We start from the raw sequence: 14,721 nt of genomic DNA on the forward strand, positions 1-14,721 counted from the left end.
GGGCCTGCGGGGTGTGTGGAGGTGAGGGTGGAGAGCAGACCAGACATCATTCTTATCCTCAAGGCCTCACTCTTACCAAGAAAACAGAAGAAGGTGAGGTGAGATAGATGAGAAGGGAGAGGGGGGAGGAGGAGGGGAGGGAGAAGGAAAGGAAAAGAGGGAAGGGGAGGAAGGAAGGAAAGGGGGAAGGAAGGAAGAGAGGAAAGGAGGAAGGAAACAGTGAAGGGAGGGAGGGAGAAAAGAAGGAAAGGAAGGGAGAAAAGAGGGAAGGAAGGGAGGGAGGAAAGGGGGAAGAAAAGAAGAGAGGAAGGGAGGAAGGAAGGAAAGAGGGAAGGGGAGAGGGAGGGAGAAAGGAAGGAAAGAGGGAAGGGAGAGAGGGAGGGAGGAAGGAAGGAATGAAGGAAGGAAGGAAGGGAGAGCGGAAGGAAGGAAGGAGGGAAAGAAGGAGGGAGGGAGGGAAGAAAGGGAAGGAGGGAGGAAAGGGAGGAAAGAAAAAAGGAAGGAAGGAAGGAAGGAAGGAGGGAGGGAGGGAAGGAGAGGAGAAAGAGAGGGCAGGTGGCAGCAGCCGGGTGGGCCTGGGCAGAGGAGATTCCAGGCTGCACCGCAACCCGGCGCCTCGTTCTGGGGAGCCCCCCCCCCGCCCCCCGCTGCAGCTGGACGACTCGTTTTTTGGGGAGCCCCTCCCGCAGCCAGCTGATCAATTCCAAGAATGCTCCTGGGTCCTTCGGGCAGAGCTGCGGCAGGCGGGGACTTTCCCACGCCGAGCTGCGCGGGAAGCGCCCCGTGCTGTCGCCCCGAAGGCGCCCCGGGCCCCGGGGGAGGTGGGCGCAGGGCCGTTCGCAGGCGCGGGGCGCGGGGCTGAGCCGGCGGCAGGCGGAGCCAGCGCGGGCGCCGGGGCCGCCCTCGCCCGCCCGAGGTGCGCCGGAGGCCGCGGTGAGTCCCCCGCGGGTCCCCGGGAGGCCGGGGCGCCCATCGCCTTCCCGCCTGGGGCTGGGGGGGGGACGAGGTGGACCCCTGGGGTGCGACCCGGGCGGGGTGTGCGGCGGGGCGCGGCCACCGCCAACTTCTCCCGCACGACGGGCGCGTGCCGGTGCCGGGGCCGGGGTTGGGACCGGTGTCGGGGTTGGGACCGGTGTCGAGGCCGGGGCGGGCGGGGGCGCCGCGGGCGGGCGGGGCACGGGGCGGGGCCCAGGCTGGGGGGAGGCGTGGCAGCCGCGGGGACCTGCGCGGGGGGCGGGCCCGGCCCGGGCGCCCCGGAGGAGGGCGCGGGGCGTGGTGTCGGGTCCGGGCCGCGTCCCGCGCGCCCTGCGCCCGGCCCGGCCCCGCCACCCGCAGGCCGGCGCGCTCGCCTCTCCGCCGCGCTCGGGCCGCGGGCCGCCTCCGCGCCGCGAGCTCCTCGCCACCAGGTCTGTTGGGCGGCGGCCTCGGCGGGACCCGCGCCCCCACTTTCTGGGTTTTCCCTTCACACTTTCCCGGCCGGAGCCCCGGTGCGCCCAGCTCCCGGCTCCGCTCCGCTTATGTAATTGGTGCGGGAGCCTCGCGGGGGTCGCGGGACGCGGGGAACCGGAGCCGCGCGGGGGGGGCAGCGTGGGGGGCGCGGGACGTGGGGCGCGGGGGGCGAAGCTGTCTCCTCCCTGGGCGGAGCGCGGGGGGCGCGCGGGGCGAAGCTGTCTCTTCCACGAGCGGGGCGCGGGGGGCGCGGGGCGCACGGGGCGAAGCTGTCTCCTCCCCGGGCAGGGCGGCCCGTGGGCGTCGGCGGAGCGCCGCGACCCCCGGACCCCGCAGCCGGGCCCTGGGCGGCGCGGTGGCCCCAGGCGGGCACTGAGGCGGAGGAGTGCGGGGTCCGGGACCCAGCCCGCGCCCCCGTCCCGCGCCCGACCTCGCCTCCTACCGCGAGTCAGCCCGCGCAGCCGGGACCCGTCCCAGAGCAAATCCGGAAGCTGCTCCCCAGCCTCAGTTTCCCCTCACTGGCTGGCTGACGCAGCGCGTGTGGGGATTAGTTAATGCCGCATGGTGAGGAGGCTTCTGGACTCTTCCACTCGGGGGTCAGGGCTGGGAAATGGAGGGAGGAGGAGGAGGATCGCTTTTGAGGGGCTTCGGGTGGGGGCGGCCTGGCCCCAGAGCCCAGCCCGGGTCCGAGCCGAGGTCTCCGGGCGGGCGGATTGCGGGGCTCCGGGCAGCAGGGTCGGCCTGGCCCTGTCCGGAGGGCACCAGAACTTTTAGGGGCGGAGATGCTTTCTCGGTGCGGGTCTGAGCAGCAGCCCAGCTTGGTAGGGCTAGAGGTGTGGCTCCAGCGTGTGCTGCCTGCCTGCCTAACTGCCCGCCCGCCCGCCCGCCCGCTTGCCTGCCTGCCTGCCTGCCTGTCTGTCTGTCTGTCTGTCTGCCTGCCTGCCTGCCGGCCTGCCTGCCTGCCTGCCTATCTATCCGCCTGTGTGCCTCTCTCTCTCTCCTCTCTGTCTCCTTCTCTCTCTCCCTTTCTCTGTCTGCCTGTCTGTCTCTGTCTCTCTGTCCCTATCTGTCTCTCTCCCTCCCTCTCTCTTTACCTCCCTGTCTCTGTCTGTCTCTCTGTCTCTGTCCGTCCGTCTGTCTGTCTGTCCATCTGTCTGTCTCTCCCCGGCTGGGTGCGGGGAACCTGGATGATCCGGAGCTATCCTGGGGCTCAGCATTCTGCCCCCAATTGCCTGACGGGAAATCCCCGCACGTCTGCACGGTTGAATGACCTGACCCGGGCGCACGGCGGCGGTCCGGGCAGGGCACGGGCTGCGGGGCAGCAGCCTGGCTGGAGCAGGTACCGGCTGCCCGGCGGGCGCTCAGGCACCACCTCTCTGGGCGGGGTGCAGCTCTGAGGCCCGACTGGCCCTCCCTCTCCACCGCCGGCACCGCCTGAGCCTCCAAGAACCCCGCTGGCGGCCCGAGCGCATGGGGGCCCGGGGAGGACCGGCAGGGGAGGACGCCAGAGGAGGACCACCCGGGGAGGACCACCCGCCTGCCCACGCACAGGGCTGCTCCGTTCCGCCCTGAGCTTCCCCTCAGAGTGGCACCCTGTGACATGTCTAAAAAAAGAACGCATGAGGAGGAAAAGGAATGGGTTGTTCTGTCGTTCAAACATTTCTCGATTGTCTTCTGAGCTGTAATTGGGGGGATCTCCGAGGGTGCTCCCAGCCATGGGCATGAATGTCCACCTGACCGCAAGGCCACCGCAGTCCAGGCCACCGGAGGTGACTTCCCAAAGGAAGCCACACACTGAACTCAGCTAGACCACAGTCAGTGGACTCCTCAAGTCCCCTGAGCACAGCGTGCAGGGATTCCAGGAGCACTCAGGAGACACACAGCGTGCAGGGATTCCAGGAGCACTCACGAGACACAGCAGTGTGCAGCTGCAGTATTTGGTCTTCAGTGAGCCAGCTGCCTTCCCTGGCCAGTAAAAATAGTGCTATTTAGTTCTGTCCCCATGATACCCTCGTGTAATCAAGAGGGCCATGTTTGAGACTTTGGATCCAGCACTTTAAACTCCAGTGTGGTTCATTTATTAATCACTCAGCGTTATCTGCTGGGCGTCCCTGATGGACTTCAAATGTAGAGTCATTTTCTACTTCTCGTGGTGCCTCAGTTTCCACAAAGACACCCTCAGCTTCAGAGCACTTCACCTTGATTACACAGCAGACCCTTGCCCAGGAACTGAATTTGTATTGAGCCATAAATGGCTGACCCGTTAGCTTCTGACATACATGTCTACAGACGAGCCGGAAAAGTGAAGTTGTTCTAAGCTACCTGGCGAGATAATTGTAAAGAATTACTAGGACTCTGATGTAAACAATGCCCTTTAATATTTAGGCATATGTCCCTTTAACTTTCCACCCTCAATTTCTGCAATAAGATCCCGAATTGGTGGAGTGGCAGGAAACAATTGCATTTCAAATAGTGTCCCAACCACGTGTTTCCTACAAAGAATGTTGACAATTTGTGTGGGCTTGGCAGACACAGAGTCTAGCCTGAAGTTGCTGTGAGCCGGTTCTCTGCAGTGTAGGATTAGAATGCACCATCTATCCTAGGAAGGCTGGGGGGATGGTAGATGGGAGACACAGAGTGACCAGCACATGAAAGAATCAGCCCCCTGCTTGGTTGGTGGGTGCCCTACCTCTTGAGAAATGCCCCCATCCTTGCTTTTTGCTGCATTGTTTAGGAAAGGAAGTCTCCTGGACTTTTCTGTCCAGACTGATCCTCCAGGCAGCTAGGCTCCCTAAGTACTGCTCAGTAGGCAGGCTCAGGTGTGAGCCACCAGCAAATGTATTTTCCTCTAGAGCTACCCAAAGAAATGACCATGTGGTTATATTTCACCACCACCTTCTGATCCAGTGAGTGACCACTTTCAGAATGTTGTCTAACCAGTTTATTAGACACACGTATCAGAAGTAGTAATTTTGAGCAATAAAAAATACACGTTGTCATATGTAAAATACCTGGAGTGTTTGTTCCTCTTGGATTTTTTTCTGTAGTCATAATTCAGATGACTTCCTGCTGCCTGGGGCTTTATCTGTGGTCATACTTGAAACTATTGCTTAGTCAAAACCTCCAGGCACTAGTCATTGATTTTTGGAGCTTATAAAAGAAACCCCGGAGCAAGATATAAAGTTAACCTTTCACATTAGTCCAGAGTTCACAAGGGTGAGTTTAAAACGCTGTAAATAACAGTGGAGAAAGTATTTGCTTATAAACTTCTGAAGTAACACTGTGTGGGCAAACCAGCCAAGTTTCTGCTTGTGTTTGTTGAGCTCTTCAGTGCTTACCAAAAGGTGAGAATTAAGACCTTAACCTTTTGCTTTTATTCAGCCTGTCTGTGTGTGTCTGTGTGTGTGTTGATAGTGGGACTTGAACTCAGGGTCTTGTACTCTTGCTTGTCTTTACTCAAGGCTGGTGCTGTATCATTTGAGCCACACTTCTACCTCAAGCTCTTTCCTGGTTAATTTTGATGGTTAATTAGAGGTAAGGGTGTCATGGTGTTATGGACTTATCTGCTTGGGCTGGCTTCAAATCTTGATCCTCAGATCTCAGCCCCCCATGTAGTTCGGATTCCAGGCCAGCGCCTGGACACCTGGCCGCAGCCCCACTCCTAAGCATTTAGAAAGCCACAGATATTTTCTTCTTTGCATCTACTTACATGTTATTTGCAGCGTTCTGACCTAGCTCTGTTTCTGCAGCCTGTAGGTGATGGGCAGGTCAGAAAGTCAGATGGATATAACTGACCTCAGCCCCCCAAAGCCGAAGAAGCAACAGCGATGGACTCCGCTGGAGATCAGCCTCTCAGTCCTTGTCCTACTGCTCACAGTCATCGCCGTGACCATGATCGCCCTCTATGCAACCTACGACGGTGAGTGAGTGGCTGGCCTGCTGCCACGCATGTGCCGTGAGCCTTTCCATCGCTGCATGTGCGCCTTCCCACCATCGCACATGCGCCCTCCCATCTCCGCTCATGTGCCCAGGGCAGACACCCCTGGAGAAAAAGGACCCCAGCCTGTAAAAATGGCGGCCTTCCACTTAAAAGCCTAGTAACCGCTAAGTACACAGATTCAATTCATGAGGACTCTACTGGGTGGCTTTGATGAATCAAAGTGTCCACCACTCTATCAATTCATGTTCGTTGTGTCACTGACATCCTAAAGGACGTCCCAGGAATCTGGGAAACCTGATTTGGGTCTGGGAAGATTTGCAACGGGGATTAGTAAAGATTGGTTCTCTAATGGGAAAAAAAATGGTAACAATGATGAATGAAAAGAGCAGTGATTTCAGCAGAATAGTCCAGGGCTTGGCTGGCAGAGAAGACAGAATGATTTATTTTTCTGTATAATCAAACTTCCAATTTAGGATTTGCCTATGTCATCTCCCTGTGTTGCTTTTTAACCATCAGCAGTGATATCTAAGGCTTAGGCTCTTGCTTTAAGGAATTGCTTATTTAATTGGCAAGTTTTTAAAAAAAGAACAGAAGGTAAAGAGGGATTAGAAAATGTGTATTGTAAATATTTCTGTATCCACTCTCCTTTTCCTAGATGGTGTTTGCAAGTCATCAGACTGCATAAAATCAGGTAAGAGATCACATTTACGTTTAATAGTTTTACAGTGGAGGGCACTTAATAATCAGATGATGATGGAGATGTGTGCAATTGTGCTTTGTTTATATTTGTATTCATTATAGGTCACCTGTTTGTGGTTTGGCTTTTAGTTAAAGAAAATAAAAAATGTATTTAAGTGGTAGATGGATTCATTTGAATATTCTAGAAAATGATTTCATATTTTAATCTTGGGGTGTATGAGAAGGCAGTAGAAACTGTGTCTCATATATGTATGTGTGGAGCTGAGAATGGAGTTGGAGAAGGAAGCTGATAGCTGAATGGAGCAGATCACTGTTAGCTGGTGTGTGGTAGGTGTGGATTTGGAAGGGAGTCACGTGTAGGCGAAGTGTGGGGGGACTGTGGGGAGGCAGGATTTGGAAGTAGAGTCATGGAAGAGGGAAAAGTCTTAACATCAAAGAGGAGCAAGAATGAACCCAATGGTTCTGTGGGTGAGCTCAGTGCTTGTCCAACAAGAGCAAGGCCCTGGGTTTGACACCCAGCAGGAAAGAATGCATCATGTTGTTGGAAAGCAGTCAAAATACAAGCTGGGCAGATAAGGTATATTATAGAGACTTGAAACCCATGGTGGCTGTGAAAACAGAGGAAGAGTGAATATTTTCTAGGACAGTAAAAGCTGAGGGGTGGTTTGGGAAAGGCTGGACTGGACATGGTACATGAGATTTCTGTGCGGTGGTGATAGAGGTTTCCTGGGACAGAGGCAGGCTTGCATGTGACAGAGGCTTGTCTATAACAGAGGCTCCTGTGGTGGAGGCTGTCCTGTAACAGAGGCTGTCCTGTGGTAGAGGCTGTCCTGTGGTGGAGACTTCCTGTGGTGGAGGCCCTCCTGTGGTGGAGGCTTGTCTGAGGGCTCTGCATGTGTCTGGGTGCACGTGGTTGAGGTCACAGAAAGGAAGACATGGGTGACTTAGCAGGATGGTGAAACCAGGATCACATTAAGTTGAAAATGATGTCGCCTTCCAAACTCTGAAACCGAAGAAGGTGGCACTGGCCATGCAGAAACAGAGGTGGAGACAAATCCGGCATGCTTCATCCAAGCTGAAGGACAGAGAGCAGGGCAGGCAGGCAGCAGGGAGGCCGACATGGGGCACAAGTGGCCATAGGTGGATTTGGGGGTCTTGGCTTGTGGGGGCATGGGGAGCCTTGTAGGTAGCACTGAGCTCCCATGGCAGAAGAGAGGAACAGGGGAAGAACTTCGGACTATCCATAATAAAAGCAGACCGGAGGAGGACCGAGGAATGGTTCACACAGAGTGTGGAGAGGAAGTGACAGGAGTGTCAACCCTTCCCTGTTCTCAAAGAAAGAGGGCGTCTGTCCTTTGTCCCCTGTGGCTGGAGCTCCCCCTTGGGTTTCTCTTATTCAATACACATTGCAGGATGATGATAAGGAGACGCCGGGGTGTTCTCTGTCAGGGTCCAGCATGTGGAGTGCGTGGCCTTGACTGGTTGTTTGCTGGCGGTGTTTTGCCCCAGGTCTGTGTCGGGAGGGCAGACACCTTGAACCGAGGGTAAGGAATATACGATTGGATCCGAGCCGCTGTCTGCTGAGTATAACAGCATGGACTTTCTCAGCCAAGGGCTTGCTCAGAAACAAAGACATTTCTTTTTTCTGCAGGCTCTGCACAGATTCCTTGGCTGAGAGATGCCAGGGTCCCCGTGCGGGGGCAAGTGAGCGTGTGCCTCAGTTGTCAGTCAGTCCCTCCCAGACCCTCCCACACCTCCTCTGCCAGCTGCCCCAGCCCACGTCCGTGTCTCCCTGAGAAAGTTCCACTGTGATGCTCACTTCTGTCTTTCATGTCTTTCGCTTGTGTCTTGCATCGCCCAGTTTAATCATATTCTCTTCTCTTCTTATTTTCTTCCTCTTTTTATTTATTTATTTTTTGCATTTTATTTTTGAAGAAACTGGATTGTTTGATTGCGGGGCATACTCTTATAAGCACCTTGGGTGATGTTGCTGTGGAGGTTTGGGGGTTCCTACCTGGTGCCTCTGGGTACGTGCAACCCCGGGGTGGGGGGGCTCCCAGTGCCGCAGGTGGTCAGCTAGAGGTGGCTTCTGTCACCAGCAAGCCAATAGCCTGGGATGTGGCAGTGTACCTTCAGCTCTTCCTCAGGTCCCCTCAAAGGAGCCTTGGGCCTTCCAGGCTTTGGACACGATTGTGGTTTGTGGAGGAGGACATTGCTTATGGTAGAACTCAGAGTTCAAAGACGCAAGAGGACTCTGAGAAGTGAAATCCAAAGGGAGAAATGTTGGGCGATCTCTTAGACCCCCAGAAGCTGCTTCGTGAGTGTCTGTGTGCATCTTCACCCTTGTGCATCCTCGCACACCGGGACACATCCAGGGTCTCTGTGCGTCATGTTACTTTAATGTAATAGTTGAGGCCAACTAGCCTTGTAAAGAATGGAAGTTTCGGTGGAGTGGTACATGCCTGTAATCCAAACTATGTAGCTCATGGTCAGAGGCTGGCTACTCTACTCTGTCTACCACACAGTCCAAGGCTGAAAGAGTCAGAACAGGGCTCATGTGGTTGAGCTCTTGCCATGTGAGCACCAGGCCCTGGATCCAGTTGCCCAGTACTTGAAATGAAAAAGAAATAAGTTCATTTATCTCACAGTTCAGATGTGAGCGACTTAACCCCGAGAGAGAGCAGTGCTCTTGTGCAGAGTGTCAGACACGACTGTTTTTTTTCTGGTGACTTGGAGAGCAGTAGGAGCCAGAGGAGGCTCCTGAGAACTATGCCTGCTTCAGTTCGGTGCAAATTTTAGTTCCCAGGCGGACATCTGGTGGGACAGGACACAGAAAGGAGATACTTTGTCCCTGCACGGTGAAGCAGTGTGTCACAGTCTACTCAGGCATTTGTATATGGTCAAGTCTCTCAGATCCGCAATAAAGGACAAGGGCCAACTCTAGGTGACCCCTCGGAACCCTTCAGAGCAGGAGATGAGACTACTGCATTATGGATTCACCCGTGACAAAATCGTGCAGGGAATGAGAACAGAGCAGGTGTCTCAGCAGACAGAGCCCGGAAACACACTTTTGCTCACTTAAACCCGGCAGGTGGAACTTTGCTGCGGGTGGCTTTCCCGACTCGGTTCTCGAGACAATCTGTGGTCATACCTGCCTTGGAATTTCTCCAGTCAATCAGTGTCTGCTGGTCAAATCTGGCGGAAAAATGTTGGTGGTCACTTATGAGATAAATACGCACCTGGAGAGCAAGTTTTCTTACCTTCTAGGGACACTGTAGACAGTATTGCACCAGCATTTTTATTGCATGGGCAAGGAACGGGCACCCTAGATAGGTGGAATTAAGATCTTAGAGGGGAGAGATAGCCATGTTCAGTGAGCTCCCATGGAGTTCAAAGGTTTGCTTTACAGCTACAAAAATTACGTGTTTGCAGTTTCCATGTGTGAAGTACACTACCCAGACTCTTTTGACAGTGTGAGAAGTCATTTATAAAATTCTGGAAATGGGAAAAGGAATGATATGTTGGGTGAAGGGTGGGTGTGCACCCGCCGGGGCTGGTCCACCAGCACTGGGTCTCAGTGGAGAGACACAGACTCCCCATGCATGGGGAGGACTAGACTGGGCCCTGCAGGGCACAGCTACCAAGCCCTTGGTGTACAGCCCATCGAGATCAAATTAATGATCACTTAAAGGAAATTGAAATACAGAACATTCATAAAACCAAAACAGAAACGTCACCCAAGCCCCTAAATCCTGAAATTTCCATTCTTTAAGAGGTTGGTGGAGATTTCTTCTTTAGTCCTATTTCTACACTGGCCAGAAAAATTCTCTATTCAGGGAGATGCACAGAAACAGAAACAATACAGAGAATGCTATATAGAGTGCTATATATAGAGTGCTATATAACAGATGTCTCTGTTCAGGTACAGATATGTGAGAGAGGGTTCTCTCTCTTGAGGGGGGGCATTTGCTGGTACAGTGGATTGAACTCAAGGCCTTGAATGGTTGCTCAGCTTTCTTGCTTACAGTTGTTACTCTACCACTGGAACCATGCCTCCATTCTAGCTTTTTGCTAATTAGTTGGAGATGGAGTCCCAGGGACTTTCCTGCCTAGGCTGGCTTCAAACCGAGATCCTCTGGGTCTCAGCTGAGGGGGAGTTCTTAGGGGAATCTGCTCACATCACCTCATGTCACGTTACCTCATGTCTCAGCACACACTTTCCTGACATCTGGGAGCCAGGAAAGCTGCTGCTGGTGCCCTGACTGTGTTGGAGGTGCTGGAGCCACCGGAACTGATAGGAAGTGCACCTGAGTTCTGAGCGCAGAGGCTGGAGGCTCCAGAGGAGAGCGGATTTTCTGCTCTCTGCCCTCCCTGCTCTCACCGAGGCAGGTCTTGACTGAATTCACGGGTTGAAATGCCAGTCTCTTCCAGAAATGCCCATGGACACCCTGGGAATCCTGGCCAGTCAGAAATCAGGGGATCCCTTAACCCAGTCAAATTGGTATCTAAAAATTAACCACAATAGACAATCATAAAAAAGCTACACCACACTGAATGTGAAGATGTGAGCAAACTGCTCCATCACACATCCCTGGGGAGTGTGTGTTTACACACTCCCACTTCAAAATGTGAGAATCATTTGGGGAAGCAATTTGGCATAGTCCCGGGAGACACGGGCACACAGCCTGGTAAGGATTTTGCTGTGATTGCTCGCAACAACATTTTTCACTCTAGCCAATGCTTGGAGACAACCCCAATGCCAGTAATCAAGTGATAAAACACAGTGGAGTACTATGCTGTGGTGAAAAGAAACAAGCTACTTATACAAGCCACAGTACGTAAGACCTGCAGAATCACTGCTCAACACAAAGTAAGCCAGACACAAAACCTCCTGTGTTATATTAGTACTCATCTTCAGTGTGCAGTCAGTGGAGGCAGAAATACAAGGGTAGCATCAAACATGGCTGCTGGGTTGGGGTGGAGCAGGGATTGGCTGCGAATGAATGGTCCAGGAGCCTGGAGAGAACAAAGTGGTAAACTTTGTTTTAAGGAGACACTAACGTTACAAATACTGAAAGCAGGACTCTGGAAAGCTTACTGCATCTTTTTCCATTTAGCAACGCTTGGCACCAGAGACACTGGTCTGTGATCTTAAGTCATTTTTAGTTGTGTGCATGCGTTCCCTATGTATAGACATTGGACTTAAATGTGTCTCATTTCACAGAGAAGCTGCAGGGATAGTGGCAGCCCGCTGTGAGGCACCTGCCCTTCGAGGAAATGTGGAAATACACATGGGTCTAGGACACAGATGTATTCCACTTAACATCTGATTTCATGAAATCACAAGTGCACTATCTAGTGCTTTTTACTGAGAAATCACAGAGAGAGAGCATAAACTTCTTGCCTTGCTGTCTCCACCGTTTTCAGGTGTTTACACTGCAAAGGAGCAGGCAGACTTAAAGAGCCCCCTGTGGTCCCCAAGGAGGGGGCTTGGCTGCCTTTCCCGTTGCTTCCTGATTTCCCCTTCTAGCCCAGCCAGCCCTTGTATTTCTTGCTGGCCTCACAGGCCTTACTGCCAGAGGTTCTTGGTGGTTGCACTGGGCAAGCAAGATATGATACTGGTGGAGAGAATGCAGGCCAGGTTGCAGACGACCTTGCGGGCCGTGCCAGGGGCAAATTGTAATTCCTACTAAATTCTGCTGAAAGCCAGTCCATGGTTTTTCTGAAGGCTCTGGAATTTCGAAGCTTGCCTGGTGCAAAGACTTACCCAGACAGGAAGGGTAGCTCAGCAACCCCAGGGTGGAGAGCTTGTAAGGGGGAGGCTCTGAAGTGTGTCTGTGGGGCTCCACCAGGGAGGATGTACAGGGCAGCGTGAGGATGGACAGGATGGGCAGTGTCCTGTGTGGGCCAGGAGTTTTAGTGTAGACTCCGTGTTTGAGCATCTTAACTCCTGTCAGTCACAGTGGTGGGAGAAACCTGGTCCATGATCCCAGCTCAGAGGATGGACTGGAGGCCTCCATGGTCCCAGCTCAGAAGATGGACTGCATAGCAGTCCTGCAAGGTCAATGTCTGTCTGATGTCTGTCTGATGGCCAAGCCCCTCTGAGATTACACAGCAATCTTGTATCTACTGCATGTGCCTTCCTCTCCTGGTTCCTCCTGGAGAGTGCTGTGGGTTGACAGTCTCTCCTGGATGTCCCTAAGTGACATGACTTTCTATTGGTAATTCAGATGCATGCACCTCTTGAGGCTGGTTGCTTGAATTCTGGAAATGGACCTGTGATCTCCACTCTTCTTTTTATTTTATTTTTTGTGCCAGTCTTGGGACTTGAGCTCAGGGTCTAGGCGCTGTCTCTGAGCTTTTATTTTTGCTCAAGGCTAGTGCTCTACCACTTGAGCCATAGTTCCACTTCTAGCTTTTTGGTAGTTTGTTGGAAATAAAAGTCTTACTGGTTTCCTGCCTAGGTTGGCTTTGAGCCGTGATCTTCAGATCTCAGCCTCCTGAGTAGCTAGGATTAGAGGAAGCTCCAGCTCCCTCTTTGTTCTTCGGTGGCAGGAAGGTGTCCCGGGAGATGTGTTTTCTGGCGCGTACACAGTTTCAGCCCATTTTCTCCTCCCATTTTCCACTGCTCCCTTGCTAATTGGTCCTGTCAGTCTCCAGACTTTCCAACATATGAGCTTTCTCATACCCACAAGTCACGATGCAAACACGGTTGTCATTTTCCTCTAGAGGTCAAATGCCTTGTCTGGAAATGACCGCTGGCAGCATTATTTAGAACTAAGGGGAAGGGAAAGGCTTCAGATGAAGCATGGTGCAGTGTTGGAGTTGCCAAAGGGTACTGGCAGGGAGAAAGAGTGCTGTGGTCAGGTGGTGAGCCTCCCGCGCTTGCCCAGTTGGGGTTGTGATTTGCTGTGGGCCAAATGGATAGATGTGGGTAAAGCCTTGTGGGAGGCAGTGCTCACGAGGCACAGTGCTTACACGCTGGGAGGCGTTAGCGCCCACAGCATTCACCTTGGAGGTGCTGCTTAGTTCCACAGGAGTGAGGGTAAGAAGCCGGCGGATGGTGTCACTGATGTTTCCAGAAGGAACAAAATGGGAATGAGAAGCCCAGACGGCATAGGAGGAAGCAACAGCTTACAGTTAGAGAGGGAGACTGGGAAGGCGTCACCGGAAAGGTGGAAAGAGGACTCAACAATGGTGACACATGTGGACGGGCGGAGTGATTATCAAGCCCAGTGGTCAGGGGAGCTAAATGGGGCTGGGATTCTGGCAGCAGTTGGGGATGGGGATGGAGAGGGGGTGGGGAAGAAGATGGGGAAGGAGACAGGTTCCCACCCATTGGCACATAGGAGAGGATGGAACCAGACAGGAGGAGCCGTTGACCAGGGGTAGCAGGCCCTGGCCCCGCTCTGTGACTGGAGACAGTGTCTGGTGGGCGGTCCGCCTGCTAGGTGCCAGAAGGTGTGGGGGCTATGCGGGCCACGTCCGTTGCTTCAGCTCTCTATGTGTCTGCTGCACTGTCCCAGGACTTCTGCGGCCAACCGGAATCAATGTCACTTTCAACTCGATCCCCGGCCCAGCTGAAAACCCTCAGTGGTTTCATTTAACTCTTTCTCAAAGCCAGCATCTCAAAACAACACCCAAAGTAAACAGAACTTTCACACTTCATAAGTCAGATCGTCTTTTCTGTTTGTTTTGTTTTTGTTTTGATTCTATTCTGGTGCCTTTGGTCCAGCGGAGTCTGATGACAGTGCAGCGCCTTTGCTGTGAACACAGTGGTAATGAATGGGAATTAAGGTCGCTGTGGAGACCAGATGCTTGGAAGATAAATGAAGGCATCTAGCTGGAACCCGCTAGTCAGCAGTGCGGCTTGTCCTCTGAGGTGGACGGCTAAACAAAAGCAAGCAAGTAAAATAGAAAAATGCGAATAACACCTTATCTTTTAAGTAGATCTTTTTCCCTTTGGATTAATCAAAGCTTTCCTGATCTTCAAAGATATTCTTGAAAAACTCTCTCAAATCACTAAAAACTTATAATGAGATGTTCATAACAACCAAGTTTAACTTACTAATGCTTCCCGTCCCCCCCCAAAAAAAATCCCTTCATGAAGTTCTTTAGCTTAATTTTCTGATATAATTTAATTAAACTATTTTTTATATCTCTGCTGGTCTGAAGATAAAAGTAAAGTCATTATCCCCCCCAAACATATGGCTAGCGCAGTGAGTGATTTCACAACTTAAAAGCCAAGAAGCAAAGTTGTAATACTTATGACAGAGAAATTGTTCGGTCATATTTGAGCGATTCAGATGAACAGTGCTCCAGGCACATGGCCGCTGACTCAACTTGGATTTTCAAGACACTGCCTCATGTCCTGTAGCAAGCATAGGACAGTACAGTGAGAACCCAGAACACCGCCTTCAACCCTCACGTACCCCCAGCAACCATGGCATGCTACAAAACCAACAAAAGAAGCGGGAGAGTTTCAGAGTTCACAAATGGCACTTGAGGCCCCGGCGGGGGCTGAGATCCAGTGGAGACCCAGACCTAATCTGGCACCCCCTGGGGCCAAGGTGGATGGCTCAAGGCTCCACGCCTGGAAGCCCTCGGCCTGCTGATCCACCCTGACCTTCACT

At 52.9% G+C, this 14,721-nt stretch overlaps 1 protein-coding gene across 3 annotated transcripts in view; it reads left to right on the plus strand.

The window, feature by feature from the left end:
• Window positions 1-1,362: 1,362 nt before the first annotated feature.
• The window catches only part of Mme (membrane metalloendopeptidase), a 71,135-nt gene continuing 57,776 nt past the window's right edge, over window positions 1,363-14,721 (plus strand). For 2 of the 3 annotated variants that reach the window (XM_042685469.1, XM_042685468.1), the window contains exons 1-3: window positions 4,693-4,793; window positions 5,199-5,368; window positions 6,045-6,080. In XM_042685469.1, the coding sequence (XP_042541403.1) occupies window positions 5,209-5,368; window positions 6,045-6,080 (196 nt within the window). In that variant the 5' untranslated portion in view covers window positions 4,693-4,793; window positions 5,199-5,208. Of the gene's footprint in view, window positions 1,407-4,692; window positions 4,794-5,198; window positions 5,369-6,044; window positions 6,081-14,721 lie in introns of those variants that run through there. The other variant, XM_042685470.1, reaches the window with a different exon arrangement.

This window comes from Dipodomys spectabilis, unplaced genomic scaffold (genome assembly GCF_019054845.1).
Source record: "Dipodomys spectabilis isolate Male_0828 unplaced genomic scaffold, ASM1905484v1 ptg000095l, whole genome shotgun sequence".
In the NCBI taxonomy this organism is placed as follows: Eukaryota; Metazoa; Chordata; class Mammalia; order Rodentia; family Heteromyidae; genus Dipodomys; species Dipodomys spectabilis.